Here is a 15,938-nt window from a genome sequence, read left to right on the forward strand (position 1 = left end):
AATATCCTGATTAGCATAAGAGCTTAAAACATGACTATTTCTTTTGATGAAAAACTCTTTTATTAAGGAGAAAAGACCATGGTCTTACTCTTACGTTGGGTGCGTACTGAGTTATTAATTCATGATTTCAGATTTTATTCAAAACTCGTAATAGTTGGCTCTTTGTTCCTACTTGCCACACATTGTGTGTTGTTTTCATATTAGAATAGGATGGCAGATATATCTATGTTCAAAAGTAAATACAGTATTTGAACTTATTCTATTACAGGTAACCACATGGTGGATATTGGGGATATTGTATTTACTTTGAATGAGCTACAGGAACGGTATGAGGATGTTTGTAAGTGAGCTCTTGTTGCTATGACAAGTTTTGTTTATAATTAAAGTCTTTACATTAAATCTTAATTTATAAGTTTTATTTATTTTTTATTTTTTTTTATAAGTTTTATTTTATAAAGGGTTTTGAAAACCTTCTCTGAATAATTTACCCTGTTAAATCAGGGAGATAAAATATAATACTCAAAATGCTATTTACATGTCCTCTTTTTAGAAATGTTTATGCATATTCTTTGCCCAGTTTTTTTTTGTTGTTGTTGTTTGTTTTTTTTTTGAGGCAGAGTTTTGCTCTTGTTGCCCAGGCTGGAGTGCAGTGGCGCGATCTTGGCTCACTGCAACCTCTGCTCCTGGGCTCAAGTGATTCTCCTGCCTCAGCCTCCCAAGTAGCTGGGATTACAGGCATATGCCACCACGCCCAGCTAGTTTTGTATTTTTAGTAGAGAGAGGGTTTCACCATGTTGGTCAGGCTGGTCTTGAATTCCTGACCTCAGGTGATCCACCTGCCTCAGCCTCCCAAAGTGCTGAGATTACAGGCGTGAGCCACTGCATCTGGCTCTTTGCCCAGTTTTTAATGGTTTTTTTTTTTTTTTTTTTTTTTTTACTGTTGTTTGAATTCCTTATAAATTCTGGATATTAATCCCTTTTCAGATGAATAGTTTGCAAATATTTTCTCCCATTCAAGATGTTGTCTTTTCAATCTGTTATTTCTTTGGCTGTGCAGAAGCTTTTTAGTTTAATATAGTCTCATTTGTCTATTTTTGTTTTTGTTGCTGGTGCTTTTGAGATCTTAGTCATAAAATCTTTGCCTAGACCAATGTCATGTAGACTTCTCCCTATGTTATCATCAAACAGTTTTTTAGTTTCAGGTCTTATGTTTAAGTCTTTAATCCAGCTTGAGTTGTTTTTTGTATATGATGAGCAATAGGGGTTTAGTTTCATTCTTCTGCGTATGGTTATCCACTTTTCCCATCACCATTTATTGAAGAGGGTATCCTCTCCTCAGTGTATATTCTTGACTGCTTTGTTGGCTTTGTTGCTTTGTTGGGTGTAAACCAACAGTTGATCAGTTGGGTGTAAATATGTGACTTTATTTCTGGGTTCTTTATTCTGTTCCATTGGTCTCTGTGTCCATTTTTTTTGAGACGGAGTCATGCTCTGTCACCCAGGCTGGAGTGCAGTGGCGTGATCTCAGCTCACTGCAACCTCTGCATCCTGGGTTAAGCGATTCTCCTGCCTCAGCCTCTTGAGTAGCTGGGATTACAGGCATGCATGACCATGCCCGGCTAATTTTTATATTTTTAGTAGAGATGGGGTTTCAACATATTGGTCAGGCTGGTCTTGAACTTCTGACCTCAGGTGATCCACCTGCCTCAGCCTCCCAAAGTGCTGGGATTACAGGTGTGAGCCACTGTGCACGGCCTCTGTGTCTATTTTTATACATATTGTTTTGGTTGCTGTATTAGTCTTTTCTCATGCTGCTAATAAAGACATACCCGAGACTGGGTAATTTATAAAGGAAAGATATTTAATTGATTCACAGTTCCACATGGCACTTTATGTCTTTTCTTTGGAGATTTTAATTCATTTACATTCAAGGTATTTATTGATATGGGAGGATTTTACTACTGCCATTTTGTTAATTGTTTTCTGCTTGTTTCATAGATCCTTTGTTTCCTTATTTTTCTCTTCTTTTGTGACTGATTTTTCTCTATTTACTTTTTTACTTTTTATCTTTTGTGTATTTACTGTAGGTTTTTGATTTGTGGCTACTCTGAAGCTTACAAAGTATCTTGTAGTTATGACAGGCAATTTTAAGCTGATAGCAAGTTAGCTTTGCTTGCATAAACAAACTATGCTTTTACCTCATCTCTCCTTCTGCATTTATAATTTTTGATGTCACAATTTACAGATTTTTATATTGTTTCCCTTAACAAATCATTGTAGCTTTTATTATTTTTAACCTTCATACTATGTAAGTGAAGTGCACACCACCATTGTAGTATTAGTGTATTCTGACTTTGACTGTGTACTTATTTTACCAGTGAGTTTTACACATTTATTTTTTGTGTTACTAAACAGCATCCTTTTCTTTTGGCTTGAAGAACTCTTTTTGACATTTCATGTAAGACAAATATAGGGGATGAACTCTTTCAGCTTTTGTCTGGGAAAGTCTTTATCTTCATTTTTGAAGGACAGGTTTTCTAGGTACAGTATTATTGGTTGGCAGTTTATTTCCTTCAGTACTCTGAATATATAGTCCATTCTCTATGGACCTATAAGGTGTCTGCTGAGAAATTTGCTCTCCTTATTGGAACGTATATGTTATTTACTTTTGCTATTTTCAGAATCTCCCTCTTGTTCTTGATATTTGACAGTTTGATTATAATATGTCTTGGTGTAGTCTTGTTTGAATTCATCTCATTGGAGGCATTTGGCCTTCCTATACCTGGATATTTATATATTTGCCCAAATTTGGATTGTTTTCTGTTCTTCTTTATGTGAGTTTTCTACTCTTGTCTTTCTCTTCTCCTTCATAAACTCTTATAACTTGACTGTTTTCTCTTTGGATGCTGTCCTATAAATCCTGTAAGCTTTCCCCATTATTTTTCATTCTTTTTATTTTATTCACTGCAGACTATATATTTTCAAATAACTTGTCATGTTCACAGATTCATTCTTGTGCTTGATCAGTTATGTTGTTGATGTTCTCTATTGTATTTTCCATTTCTTTCATTACACTTTTCAGCTCTTGATTTTTGTTTATTTATTTTCTTTTGTGTAATTTCAGTGTCTGTAAAATTCTATTTTTGGTCATTTATTATTTTCCTGATTTCATTGAATTTTTTTCTCTGTATGTCATTAATTTTATTCCCTGAACTTTCTCTAGACAATTAGTTTGAATTCTGTCAGGAAGTTTCTGTATCTTCATTTCTTTGGGGTCAGCTATCAGGAGATTATTGTGCTCTTTTGGTAGTATTATATCTCCTTGATTTTTCATGTTTCTTGTTGTCTTATGTTGATGTCTCTGCATTTGAAGGACTGGGAAAGCCCTTAATCAGTCAGAATCAGAGATTCTGGGCAGGCTGTTTGGTGTGGTCCAAAAGCCTAAATCAGAAGTGTCAAAGATTATATTTTTACCTGCTCACTAACCTATTTATCTGATACATAGTGCACTTAGAGATACATATATAGCACCATCTTTAAGTATTTTCAGATTTTAATATTAAAATATTTTCATTTAATTATTTTCAATTGTTTATTCTCATAGAGTCTAAGATAAGAAACTTTTTTATTTCCTCTAGGCAAAATTTATTCATAGTTGAGATTATACTGCTGCTGCTTGACAGTCTCATAGAGTTGTTTTGAGGATCAAATATTATAACATTTGAAATACTTTAAAATGTGTTATTAAAATGTAAGATAAGATTCTGAAACATCAGATAAATTTTGTAAATGAAGTCCCAGTTTGGGGCATTGTGTTAATATTTTTCTAAACATGTTGTTTTATATATGAAGTTATTTTTTCCTCCACAAATACCAAGAATATTTAGGAGAGTAATTACTTAAGTTCTAATTTTATAAATAAAATCTCCCCTTTCCTCATAGTTCTGCACTTTTATAAGTAAGGAATTTCTATCTGTATTAGCTTATTAATCTATTATCTTTGTCAATTGGGAAGGAGTGGGGAATGAGAACCATATACTTCATTAGGCTATCATTTTAGTTTTAGTGTAACTTTAAATAGCTTTGGATGGGAATATGTAAATATATTAAGGCAGCACATTATATTTGACCTAGTTAATAGTCCAATCTTTTGACTGTCAGTTCTTTAATTTTTTTGGTTTGTTTTATATGTTTAAGCAACTGATAATTTCTTGAATAGTTTTCATGGGGACTTAGTTATTTTTGAAATGTATTGCAAATTATATAGGTAAATGAAATAATTGTATATTTCTCTTATTTAGCAATTACAGAAGGATCACCTTTGGATGAAATTACTTCAGACAGAAAGTTATCAAGTATAGCAGGATGCTATCTAAAATATAAGAAGAAAAACAGTTTGTCTTCCAAACTCCCTGAACCTTCAATATCCAAAAAGTTAAATAAAAAAAGCAACAAATATTATAGCAAAATTATGGAGAATGATGACCTTGAATCTAAAAGACCAAAAAATACTTGGCAAATAAGAAAATTTCTGGGTGGGGTCGGCAGCAGTAATGTAGGAGTCCAAGAACCATATTCAAAGAATGGCATAAACTTTAAAAAACATTCAGAGAAGGGTGAAATTCATGACTCAAAGTCTAAACCACAAAGCTTGAAGAGTAGTACAAGCCTCAGTAAGTCTCTGGATAAAAGTGATATTTCTAGTATCCCAAAACTTCAGAAGCCAGCTGTAAGAAAGCATTCCAGTCTCCTAAAACAGGTTTCGTCTACGGAAAAAACTGCAATTAATACTCTGAGTAAGTAAAAATCTAGGTTCTTGAGTTCTTCAGTCATCACAGAAATGAACAGAATGAATCAATTATTAGATAGTTGTAAGCATTTCAATTGTTAACACCCTGGGTAACCACCACTTCTTTTTTTTTTTAATTTTTAAATTATTTATAGAGATAAATAATTGCCCAGGCTGGTCTCAAACCCCTGGCCTCAAGCAATCCTCCTGCATTGGCCTCCCAAAGTGCTGGGATTACATGCTTGAACCACCATGCCTATGCAAAAATTCTGGAAACTTACAGTAGTGATGGTGGTACAACTTTGTAAATGTGATTAATGCCACTGAATTGTATGTTTATTTATTATTTATTTTTTGAGTCAGAATCTTACTCTGTCAACCAGGCTGGATTGTAGTGGTGTGATCCTAGCTCACTGCAGCCTCGACCTTTTGTGTTCAAGTGATCCTCCCACCTCCTCAGCCTCTCATGTAGCTGGGAGCATAGGCACATGCCACCACACCCAGCTAACTTTTTTTTTTTTTCATAGAGACGGGGTCCCATAATGTTCCCAAGGCTGGTCTTGAACTCCTGGCCCCAAGTAGTGCTCCCGTCTTGGCCTCCCAAGGATCTGCGATTACAGGCATGAGCCACCATGTCCGGCCTGCCACTTCTGACACATAGACTAATGGATATAATATTGTGATTTTGATGATAATTCCTTTCCAGATGCCCTCTTTAGGGAGGAGCTTAACTTTTCCTGAGAAACTTATTCAGTGATTAATTGCAGTCATTAATATTTCCTAGAAAGTAGAAGGCCTGGCTTCTTTTGGAAATGTTTATTTTGTAATTTATTAAACATTTAAACAAGTAGGAAATCTATGTGAAATTTTTGCTTAGAGTGCTGTAATTTAAATATATAATATTCATAGTACTTCAGGTATTATCTCTTACGGAAGGAGAATATCAGGAAAAAATAATACTATATATCTAGGTCTCCAAGTCTTTATGATTTTTCTCAAAGATGAGCAATGGTTTCCCAACCAATATGTTTTCTCTCTTTGTATTACTTTCATCATAGAAGTAGTGTGTGTGGAACCCAATTAAAGATTTCTTCCTGTAGTCCTCTGCTGAAGTTACTTAAGTCATATTTATTCTCTTTTAAAAACTTACTGACTTTCATATCATATTTAGTATTTAATGTAATAGATAAAATGATTGTTTAGTGAAAATTTTGTGATTCATACATTAGTGCATAATTCAAATAGCTCAATGGAAAAAAGGAATGTGATCTATTAAGGAGGCACAGTGATTATCATCCTGATTCTGATTCCTTTACCAATGCACTGCTGCTACTTTGTGCCTCATTTGAATTTCTGAGAGTTATTTTTATTTCAAAAGAATTAAAACTTTGGGTTAAAGGAATAATGAAACAGCAGACAGACATGGGTAGAAGAGGCTGTCAGAAGAAAGTGATATCTACCTTTCTCGTGTCACTAAAATAAAATGATGTCACCTACCACAGCCATACTTAATGTTCTGAATATAGAGAAGTATGAAATAGTTTATCTGGCATAACTTCCTGAAACAAATTGATGGTAATTGGACTTTTATGGAATATGACTGCCTGTGTGATTTACATGAAAAAATTATAACTTTTCATTTTTAAATAATTTCACATTCTTAAGAGTCACAAAAATAGTACAAACATTTCCATTAGGACATGATCTAAACCAGGAAATTAACACTGATGCAATACTGTTACTGATCTACAGACCTTATTCAAATTTTGTCAGTTGTTCCGTGAATGTTCTTTTTCAATTCCAGGATCTAATCCAGAATCACCCATTACATTTAGCTGTCACTTTTCCTTAGTCTCCTTCAGTCTGGGATGCTTCCTCAATTTTTCATGACCTTGACACTTTTGAAGAGTATTGACTAGTTGTCTTGTATAATACTCTTCATTTTGGATTTTTCTTTTATTCCTTCACAAATAAATTCAGGTTATGTATTTTTGGTCAGATTACCTCAGAAGTGATATTGTACCCATCTCAGTGCATCAATAAGAAGCACATGACGTCTACGTGTATTTGCTTCTAAGATTTTATTTTTTGAAGGTTATGAACTGAAAACATGGTGGAGTAAATTCATGGGAGGGTGAAGAACTCTACATTTTTGCTTGGAATTCTTCAATTTAAACAAAACACTTCGGTGTTTTTATTTCTTGGACTCATTAATTTTACACACACACATACAAACACACACATACACACTCAGGCTGGAGTGCAGTGGTGCGATCTCAGTGCACTGCAACCTCTGCCTCCTGGGTTCAAGTGATCCTTCCACCTCAGCCTCTTGAGTAGCTGGGACTACACACATGCGCCATCACACCCAGCTAATTTTTGTATTTTTAGTAGAGACAGAGTTTCACCATGTTGGCCAGGCAGGTCTCAAACTCTTGACCTCCAATGACCTACCTGTCTTGGCCTCCTGAAGTGCTGTGATTACAGGCAGGAGCCACCATACCTGGCCCCATTAATTTTATTTTAATCAGAAGTAAGCAGCATTGGCTGGGCCACTGGAACAGGCTGTTCCCCCAAACAAGTAGATTATAAATGTTTATAGAATGTTAGGACAGTTCTGTGTTTGAGCTATAAGAGAAAGATTAAATATAATATAATATAGAACAGAGATATGGAGAGAAAAGCAGTCCTATAAAATCTATAAGGTAATATAAAATAGATAAAATTGTTCTCTAATTTCTAAAGATTTTGAGTATTAATTATTGCTTTTGACATAAATTCTGTTGCCTAATAGTTCTCTACATTTTGTGTATTTAGAAAACTTCTGTGAAGCTATCAGTAAACTTCAAGAAAATTACATTGCAGCAGAAGAACTTCAGTCTATTTTGCCTTCAACAGGAATTAATTTATTAGATGAAGAATTCCAGAAGATTGTGACAGACACTAGTAGAAATGGTGAGAGACTGATAACACTGAAGTTTCTGAGAAAGTTAGATATTTTTATGGGATAGTATTAAATATTGGAGGAATTCCTCTCAATCAGAAATTAGGAATGGGACAGAATGGGTCATTCTAAAGAAAATTTAGATATAAAAATGGAAAATAGTAAAAAAAAATTCCTTTAAGTTCTGACCAAATGGATTGGTTTGGAGCCTTTCATATTTCCAGATCATTTCAGTAAAGCTCTTCATCACTATCCCTAGCTGTGCCTATTAATAGTAGAGTGGTGCTGGGGAGACTGATCCAGTTGTAGCGAGGTTCAGACGGTAAGACCACAATATCTAAGGGGTATAGAAATATCTGCACAAATAGCCCAAGGATCCAAAGATTAATAATTGGAGATTACAAAATATGGGGGAATTTAGAGCCAGGTATGCTTAGCAGTTAACATTTAGATGTTGAGTGGCATATCCCAGTCACTAGCCTAAGTTAAAGGCAGAGTTTAAGTTTCTAGGAGGGGTTTTTATACTAGGGAAGTTATTTTTATCAGTAACTAAGAATTTTCCACAACAGAAGTTCAGTTGAGGAGAGGAAAGAGGTGACATTTTGGGGAAAGACTGATTTGAGAATAACATTAGAAGTGAATCCTCAGAATCTGGGCACAATTTTTTAGCTAAGGCAAAGCTGAAAGAAGATTCAATTAAAAATTATATAAAGAGTGGGCGGCACTAAAATTATTGAGCCCTTTTTGCTGCCTATCAGGATTGACATGATCACTGTGAGGGTTTATATCTAAAAATAGGTAAAACATTGGACCACATGGATACTAGGGAGATAGAGATGGGGATACTTGGTTTTATCAGGGCTGGTTAGTATTGTTAAGGTGTCTTAATGGATAGTATATTGAGTGGGTTTTCAAGATGGTATGAAATAGACTCCTTAACTCTCTCATGGTCTATCTATATGGACATCTTTCTTTTTTCCTAGATCTCTTAAGAAATTAGTATCTCACTCAGTCCTTTGCATGTAATAGATATTGAGAAAGCAGGGACTGTGTCTTTCTTATTTTTGTATTCTCAGTGCCTAGCATGGTTCTTGGCACTAATATGCTCTCAATAATTGTTCAAATGAACTGACTTAATCTAGAAAGAATTATGAGACATGATATGAAGGAGAAATAAGATGATGAAATGAAGGATCAAGTAAAGTTTAAAAATAGTTGTGTTAAAATGTAAATTTACCTTTATGCAAAAATACACCAGAATGTATAATCTAAATTCTTTTTAAAAACAGAGAATGGAATGGTGGAGTTAGATGACTTTATAAGTGCTCTCGCCAAGGAGCGAAGTTTTCCTGAATGCAATGGTAGGTAGGAAATTTGTTTTAAAATGATTTAGAGGGAAGAGCAGTGTGTTGAGAAGAATTAGGTTCAACAGAACTGGGCTTGCTTTTGGGTGGATACTTAATAGTCCTGTGACTCTTAGGCAAGTCAGTTGCCAGTTTTTAAAAACTTGCTATATCAGAGTAATAACAGCTAACTTGTTTACCTCACAGAGTTGTCACGTGAATTTTGCAAACTGAAAAGTGAGCCATAAATGTGTGGTAATAATGATAATGTGGAGATCAAATAGGTAATTAGCAACATTGGTTAGGAATTGATGGATGATATGGTTTTTTTTTTTTTTCCATGGACTTGTTTGAATGAAATACTGGTTTGGTTCACCTTTGATTTAGAACTTTTAAAAACAGCTTTATCAAGGTATAATTTATGTACATAAAATTCACTCATCCACTGATTTTTATTAAATTTATTGAGTTGTAGAACTATTACCACAATACCCTTTTTTTGCTTGCAATATTTTTATACAAATGATTAAATATTTTTTAGGAAGATTAAAATGAGAAATGAAAGATATTAAGGCTTGCTGTTTTTATTTTGTTCTGTTTATACATATGCTAAAAAAGAAAAATAAGCTTTTTGTCTGTTTCCAAAAAAATTCCCCAGATAAGGAAAAATTAGTCCAAAGCAAGAGATTGCCTTTTATACTTATATGAAGAGACTTATGTTAAAAGCTACATTATCATTTGTCATTTCTGATGGATGTAAGTGGTGAAGTGTCTGGATTTATTGAAGACAATATTAGCAAGTCAATTTCTTTTAAAAAGTGTTCCTTTATGATCAGTTTGTAAGGAAATAGACTATTTTATTATACTTTAAGTTCTGGGATACATGTGCAGAACGTGCAGGTTTGTTACATAGGTATACACATGCTATGGTGGTTTGCTGAACCCTTCAACCCATCATCTACATTAGGTATTTCTCCTAATGCTATCCCCCCACTAGCCCCCCACCCCCGACAGGTCCCAGTGTGTGATGTTCCCCTCCCTGTGTCCATGTGTTCTCATTGTTCAACTCCCACTTATGAGTGAGAACATGTGGTGTTTGGTTTTCTGTTCTTGCGTTATTGCTGAGGATGATGGTTTCCAGCTTCATCCATGTCCCTGCAAAGGACAGGAACTCATTCTTTGTTATGGCTGCATAGTATTCCATGGTGTATATGTGCCACATTTTCTTTATCCAGTCTATCATTGATGGGCATTTGGGTTGGTTCCAAGTCTTTGCTATTGTAAACAGCACTGCAATAAACATACGTGTGCATGTGTCTTTATAGCAGAATGATTTATAATCCTTTGGGTATATACCCAGTAATGGGATTGTTGGGTCAAATGGTATTTCTGGTTCTAAATCCTTGAGGAATCACCACACTTCTTCCACAATGGTTGAATTAATTTACATTCCCACCAACAGTGTAAAAGCGTTCCTATTTCTCTACATCCTCTCCAGCATCTGTTGTTTCCTGACTTTTTAATGATCGCCATTCTAACTGGCATGAGATGGTATCTCATTGTGGTTTTGATTTGCATTTCTCTAATGACCAGTGATGATGAGCTTTCTTTTTCATGTTTGTTGGCCGCATAAATTTCTTCTTCTTTTTTTTTTTTTTTTTGGAGACAAAGTCTCGCTCTGTCACCCAGGCTGGAGTGCAGTGGCGCGGTCTTGGCTCACTGCAACCTTTGCCTCCTGGGTTCAAGTGATTTTCCTGCCTCAGCCTCCTGAGTAGCTGGGACTACAGGTGCGTGCCACCATGCCCGGCTAATTTTTTGTATTTTTAGTAGAGACAGGTTTTCACCATATTTGCCAGGATAGTCTTGATCTCCTGACCTTGTGACCCACCCACATCAGCCTCCCAAAGTTAAATGTCTTCTTTTGAGAAGCGTCTGTTCATATCCTTCACCCAGTTTTTGATGGGGTTTTTTTTTCTTGTAAATTTGTTTAAGTGCTTTGTAGATTCTAGATATCAGCCCTTTGTCAGATGGATAGGTTGCAAAAATTTTCTCCCATTTTGTAGGTTTCCTGTTCACTCTGATGATAGTGTCTTTTGCGTGCAGAAGTTCTTTAGTTTAATTAGATCCCATTTGTCAATTTTGGCTTTTGTTGCCATCGCTTTTGGTGTTTTAGTCATAAAGTCTTTGCCCATGCCTATGTCCTGAATGGTATTGCCTAGGTTTTCTTCTAGGGTTTTTATGGTTTTAGATCTTACATTTAAGTATTTAATCCATCTTGAGTTATATTTTCTATTAGGTGTAAGGAAGGGTTCCAATTTCAGTTTTCTGCATATGGGTAGCCAGTTTTCCCAACACCATTTATTAAATAGGGAATCATTTCCCCATTGCTTGTTTCTGTCAGGTTTGCCAGAGATCAGATGGTTGTAGCTGTGTGGTGCTATTTGAGACCTCTGTTCTGTTCCATTGGTCTATATATCTGTTCTGGTACCAGTACCATGCTGTTTACTGTTTTGATTACTGTAGCCTTTTAGTATAGTTTGAAGTCAGGTAGCATGATACCTCTAGCTTTCTTCTTTTTGCTTGGGATTGTCTTGGCTATACAGGCTCTTTTTTGGTTCCATATGAAATTTAAAGTAGTTTTTTCCAATTTTGTGAAGAAAGTCATTGGTGGCTTGATGGGATGGCATTGAATCTATAAATTACTTTGGGCAAGATGGCCATTTTCATGATATTGATCATTCCTATCCATGAGCATGGATTTTTTTCCATTTGTTTGTGTCCTCTCTTATTTTCTTGAGCAGTGGTTTGCAGTTCTCCTTGAAGAGGTCCTTCACATCCCTTGTAAGTTGTATTCCTAGGTATTTTATTCTCTTTGTAGCAGTTGTAAATGGGAGTTCACTCATGATTTGGCTCTCTGCTTGCCTGTTTTCGATGTATAGGAATGCTTGTGATTTTTGCACATTGATTTTGTATCCTGAGACCTTGCTGAAGTTGTTTATCAGCTTAAGGAGATTTTGGGCTGAGATGATGGGGTTTTCTAAATATACAATCATGTCATCTGCAAACAGAGACAATTGGACTTCCTCTCTTCCTATGTGAATACACTTTATTTCTTTCTCTTGCCTGATTGCTGTGGGGAGAATTTCCAATACTATGTTGAATAGGAGTGGTGAGAGAGGGCATCCTTGTCTTGTGCTGGTTGTCAAAGGGAATGCTTCCAGCTTTTGCCCATTCAGTATGATATTGGCTATGGGTTTGTCATAAATAGCTCTTATTATTTTGATATGTGTTCCATCAATACCTAGTTTATTGAGAGTTTTTAGCATGAAGAGGTGCTTAATTTTATTGAAGGCCTTTTCTGCATCTGTTGAGATAATCATGTTTTTGTCATTGGTTTTGTTTATGTGATGATAAGCTTTTTGATGTGTGGCTGGATTCAGTTTGCCAGTATTTTATTGAGGATTTTCACATCGATGTTCATAAGAAATATTAGCCTCAAATTTTCTTTTTTTGTTTTGTCTCTGACTGGTTTTGGTATCAGGGTGATGGTGGCCTCATAAAATGATTTACAGCAGAGTCCCCCTTTTTCTATTGTTTGGAATAGTTTCAGCAGGAATGCTACCAGCCCCTCCTTGTACCTCTGGTAGAATTTAACTCTGAATCCATCTGGTCCTGGGCTTTTTTTGGTTGGTAGGTTATTAATTACTGCCTCGATTTCAGAACTTGTTATTGATCTATTCAGAGATTCGAGTTCTTCCTGGTTTAGTCTTGGGAGGGTGTATGTGTCCAGGAATTTATCCATTTCTTCTAGATTTTCTAGTTTATTTGTGTAGAGGTGCTTATAGTATTCTCTGATGGTAGTTTGTATTTCTATGGGGTCAGTGCTGGTATCCCCTTTATCATTTTTTATTGTGTCTATTTGATTCTTTTCTCTTTTCTTCTTTATTAGTCTTGCTAGCAGTCTATTTTGTTAATAATTTCAAAAAACCAGCTTCTAGATTCATTGATTTTTTGAAGTACTCTTCATGTCTCTATCTCTTTCCATTTTTCTCTGATCTTAGTTATTTCTTGTCTTCTGATAGCATTTGAATTTGTTTGCTCTTGCTTCTCTAGTTCTTTTAATTGTGATGTTAGGGTGTCGATTTTAGATCTTTCCTGCCTTCTCCTGTGGGCATTTAGTGCTATAAATTTCCCTCTAAACACTGCTTTAGCTGCGTCCCAGAGATTCTGGTACATTGTGTCTTTGTTCTCATTGGTTTCAAGTAACTTATTTATTTCTGCCTTCATTTCATTATTTACCCAGTAGTCATTCAGGAGCAGGTTGTTCAGTTTCCATGTAGCTGTTTGGTTTTGAGTGAGTTTCTTAATCCTGAGTTCTAATTTGATTGCACTGTGGCCTGAGAGACTGTTATGATTTCCATTCTTTTGCATTTGCTGAGGAGTATTTTGCTTCCAATTATGTGGTCAATTTTAGAATAAGTGTGATGTAGTGCTGAGAAGAATGTATATTCTGTTGATTGGGGGTGGAGAGTTCTGTAGGTGTCTATTAGGTCTGCTTGATCTAGAGCTGAGTTCAAGTCCTGAATATCCTTATTAATTTTTTGTCTCCTTGAGCTGTCTACTATTGATAGTGGGGTGTTAAAGTCTCTCACTTTCATTGTGTGGGAGTCTAAGTATCTTTGTACGTCTCAAAGAACTTGTTTTATGAATCCGGGTGCTCCTGCATTGGGTGCATGTATATTTAGGATAGTTAGCTCTTCTTGTTGCATTGATCCCTTCTTTGTCTTTTTTGATCTTTGTTGGTTTAAAGGCTGTTTTATCACAGACTAGGATTGCAACCCCTGTGTTTGTTTTTTTTTTTTTTTTTTTTTTTTTGCTTTCCATCTGCTTGGTAAATAGTTCCCCATCCCTTTATTTTGAGCCTATGTGTGTCTTTGCATGTGAGATGGGTCTCCTGAATACATTTAATTTGCCAGTCTGTGTCTTTCAATTGGGGCATTTAGCCCATTTACATTTAAGGTTAATATTGTTCTATGTTAATTTCATCCTGTCATCATGATGCTAGCTGGTTATTTTGAACATTAGTTGATGCAGTTTCTTCATAGTGTGATTGGTCTTTATATACGAGTGTTTTTTTTTTTTTTTTTTTTGCAGTGGCTGGTATTAAGAAAGTTTTTCTTATATTAAGAAAGTTTTTCCTTTCTTGATATTTAGTGCTTCCTTCAGGACCTCTTTCAAGGCAGGCCTGGTGTTGACAAAATCCCTCAGCATTTGCTTGTATGTAAGGATTTTATTTCTCCTTCACTTATAAAACTTAGTTTGGCTGGATATGAAATTCCGGTTAGAAAATTCTTTTCTTTAAGAATGTTGAATATTGGCCCCCACTCTCTTCTGGCTTGTAGGTTTTCTGCAGAGAGATCTGCTGTTAGTCTGATGGGCTTCCCTTTGTAGGTAACCTGACCTCTCTCTCTGGCTGCCCTTAACTTTTTTTTTTTTTTATTGAGACGGAGTCTTGCTCTGTCACCCAGGCTGGAGTGCAGTGGCACATCTCCGCTCACCGCAAGCTCCGCCTCCCGGGTTCACACCATTCTCCTGCCTCAGCCTCCCACATAGCTGGGACTACAGGCACCCACCACCACGCCCAGCCAATTTTTTGTATTTTTTTAGTAGAGATGGGGTTTCACCGTGTTAGCCAGGATGGTCTTGATCTCCTGACCTCGTGATCTGCCCGCCTCGGCCTCCCAAAGTGCTAGGATTACAGGCGTGAGCCACCATGCCTGGCCAACTTTTATTCCTCCATTTCAACCGTGGAGAGTCTGATGATTTTGTGCCTTAGGGTTGCTCTTCTCAAGGAGTATCTTAGTGGTATTCTCTGTATTTCCTGAATTTGAATGTTGCTCTGTCTTGCTAGGTTGGGGAAGTTCTCCCAGATAATATCCTGAAGTGTGTTTTCCAATTTGGTTCCATTCTTCCCTGTCACTTTCAGGGACCCTAATCAATCGTAGGTTTGGTCTTTTCACATAGTCCCATATTTCTTGGAGGCTTCATTCATTCCTTTTCAATCTTTTTTCTCTAATCTTGTCTTAACGTCTTATTTCAGTAAGTTGATCTTCAATCTCTGATATCCTTTCTTCAGCTTGATTGATTCAGCTATTGATACTTGTGTGTGCTTCATGAAGTTCTTGTGCTGTGTTTTTCAGCCCCATCAGGTCATTTATGTTCTTCTCTAAATTGGTTGTTCTGTTAGCAGTTCCTGTAACCTTTTGTCGGGGTTCTTAGCTTCTTTGCATTGGGTTAGAACATGCTCCTTTAGCTCAGAGGAGTCTGTTATTACCCACCTTCTGAAGCCTACGTCTGTCAAATCATCAAACTCATTCTCTGTCTAGTTTTGTGCCCTTGCTGGAGAGGAGTTGCAATCATTTGGAGGAGAAGAGGCATTGCGGTTTTTGGAATTTTCAGCGTTTTTGTGCTGGTTTTTCCTCATCTTTATGGATTTATCTACCTTTGATCTTTGGATGGGGTTTGTGTAGGGGGGTTCCTTTTGTTGATGATGTTACTGCTTTCTGTTACTTTTTCTTCTAACAGTCATGCCCGTCTTCTGCAGGTCTGCTGCAGTTTGCTGGAGGTCCATTCCAGACCTTATTTGCCTGGGTATTACTAGTGTAGGCTGCATAACAGCAAAGATTGCTGTTGCTCCTTCTTCTGGAAGCTTTGTCCCAGAGGGGCACCGGGCTGATGCCAGCTGGAGCTCTCCTGCATGAGGTGTCTGACAACCCCTGTTGGGAGGTCTGTCCCCGTCAGGAGGTATGGAGGTCAGGGACCCAGTTGAGGAGGCAGTCTGTCCCTTAGCAGAGCTCAAGCG

General features: G+C 36.3%; 1 protein-coding gene across 1 annotated transcript in view; it reads left to right on the top strand.

Annotated features, from left to right (window-relative positions):
- LOC100445724 (EF-hand calcium-binding domain-containing protein 3) overlaps window positions 1–15,938 on the top strand; it is a 544,420-nt gene that overhangs the window by 46,635 nt on the left and 481,847 nt on the right. Inside the window, exons 12-15 of the mRNA XM_063718854.1 lie at window positions 269–340; window positions 4,302–4,796; window positions 7,607–7,744; window positions 9,023–9,094. Of these exons, the coding sequence (XP_063574924.1) occupies window positions 269–340; window positions 4,302–4,796; window positions 7,607–7,744; window positions 9,023–9,094 (777 nt within the window). The remainder of the gene's footprint in view (window positions 1–268; window positions 341–4,301; window positions 4,797–7,606; window positions 7,745–9,022; window positions 9,095–15,938) is intronic.

This window comes from Pongo abelii, chromosome 19 (assembly GCF_028885655.2).
Source record: "Pongo abelii isolate AG06213 chromosome 19, NHGRI_mPonAbe1-v2.0_pri, whole genome shotgun sequence".
NCBI lineage: Eukaryota > Metazoa > Chordata > Mammalia > Primates > Hominidae > Pongo > Pongo abelii.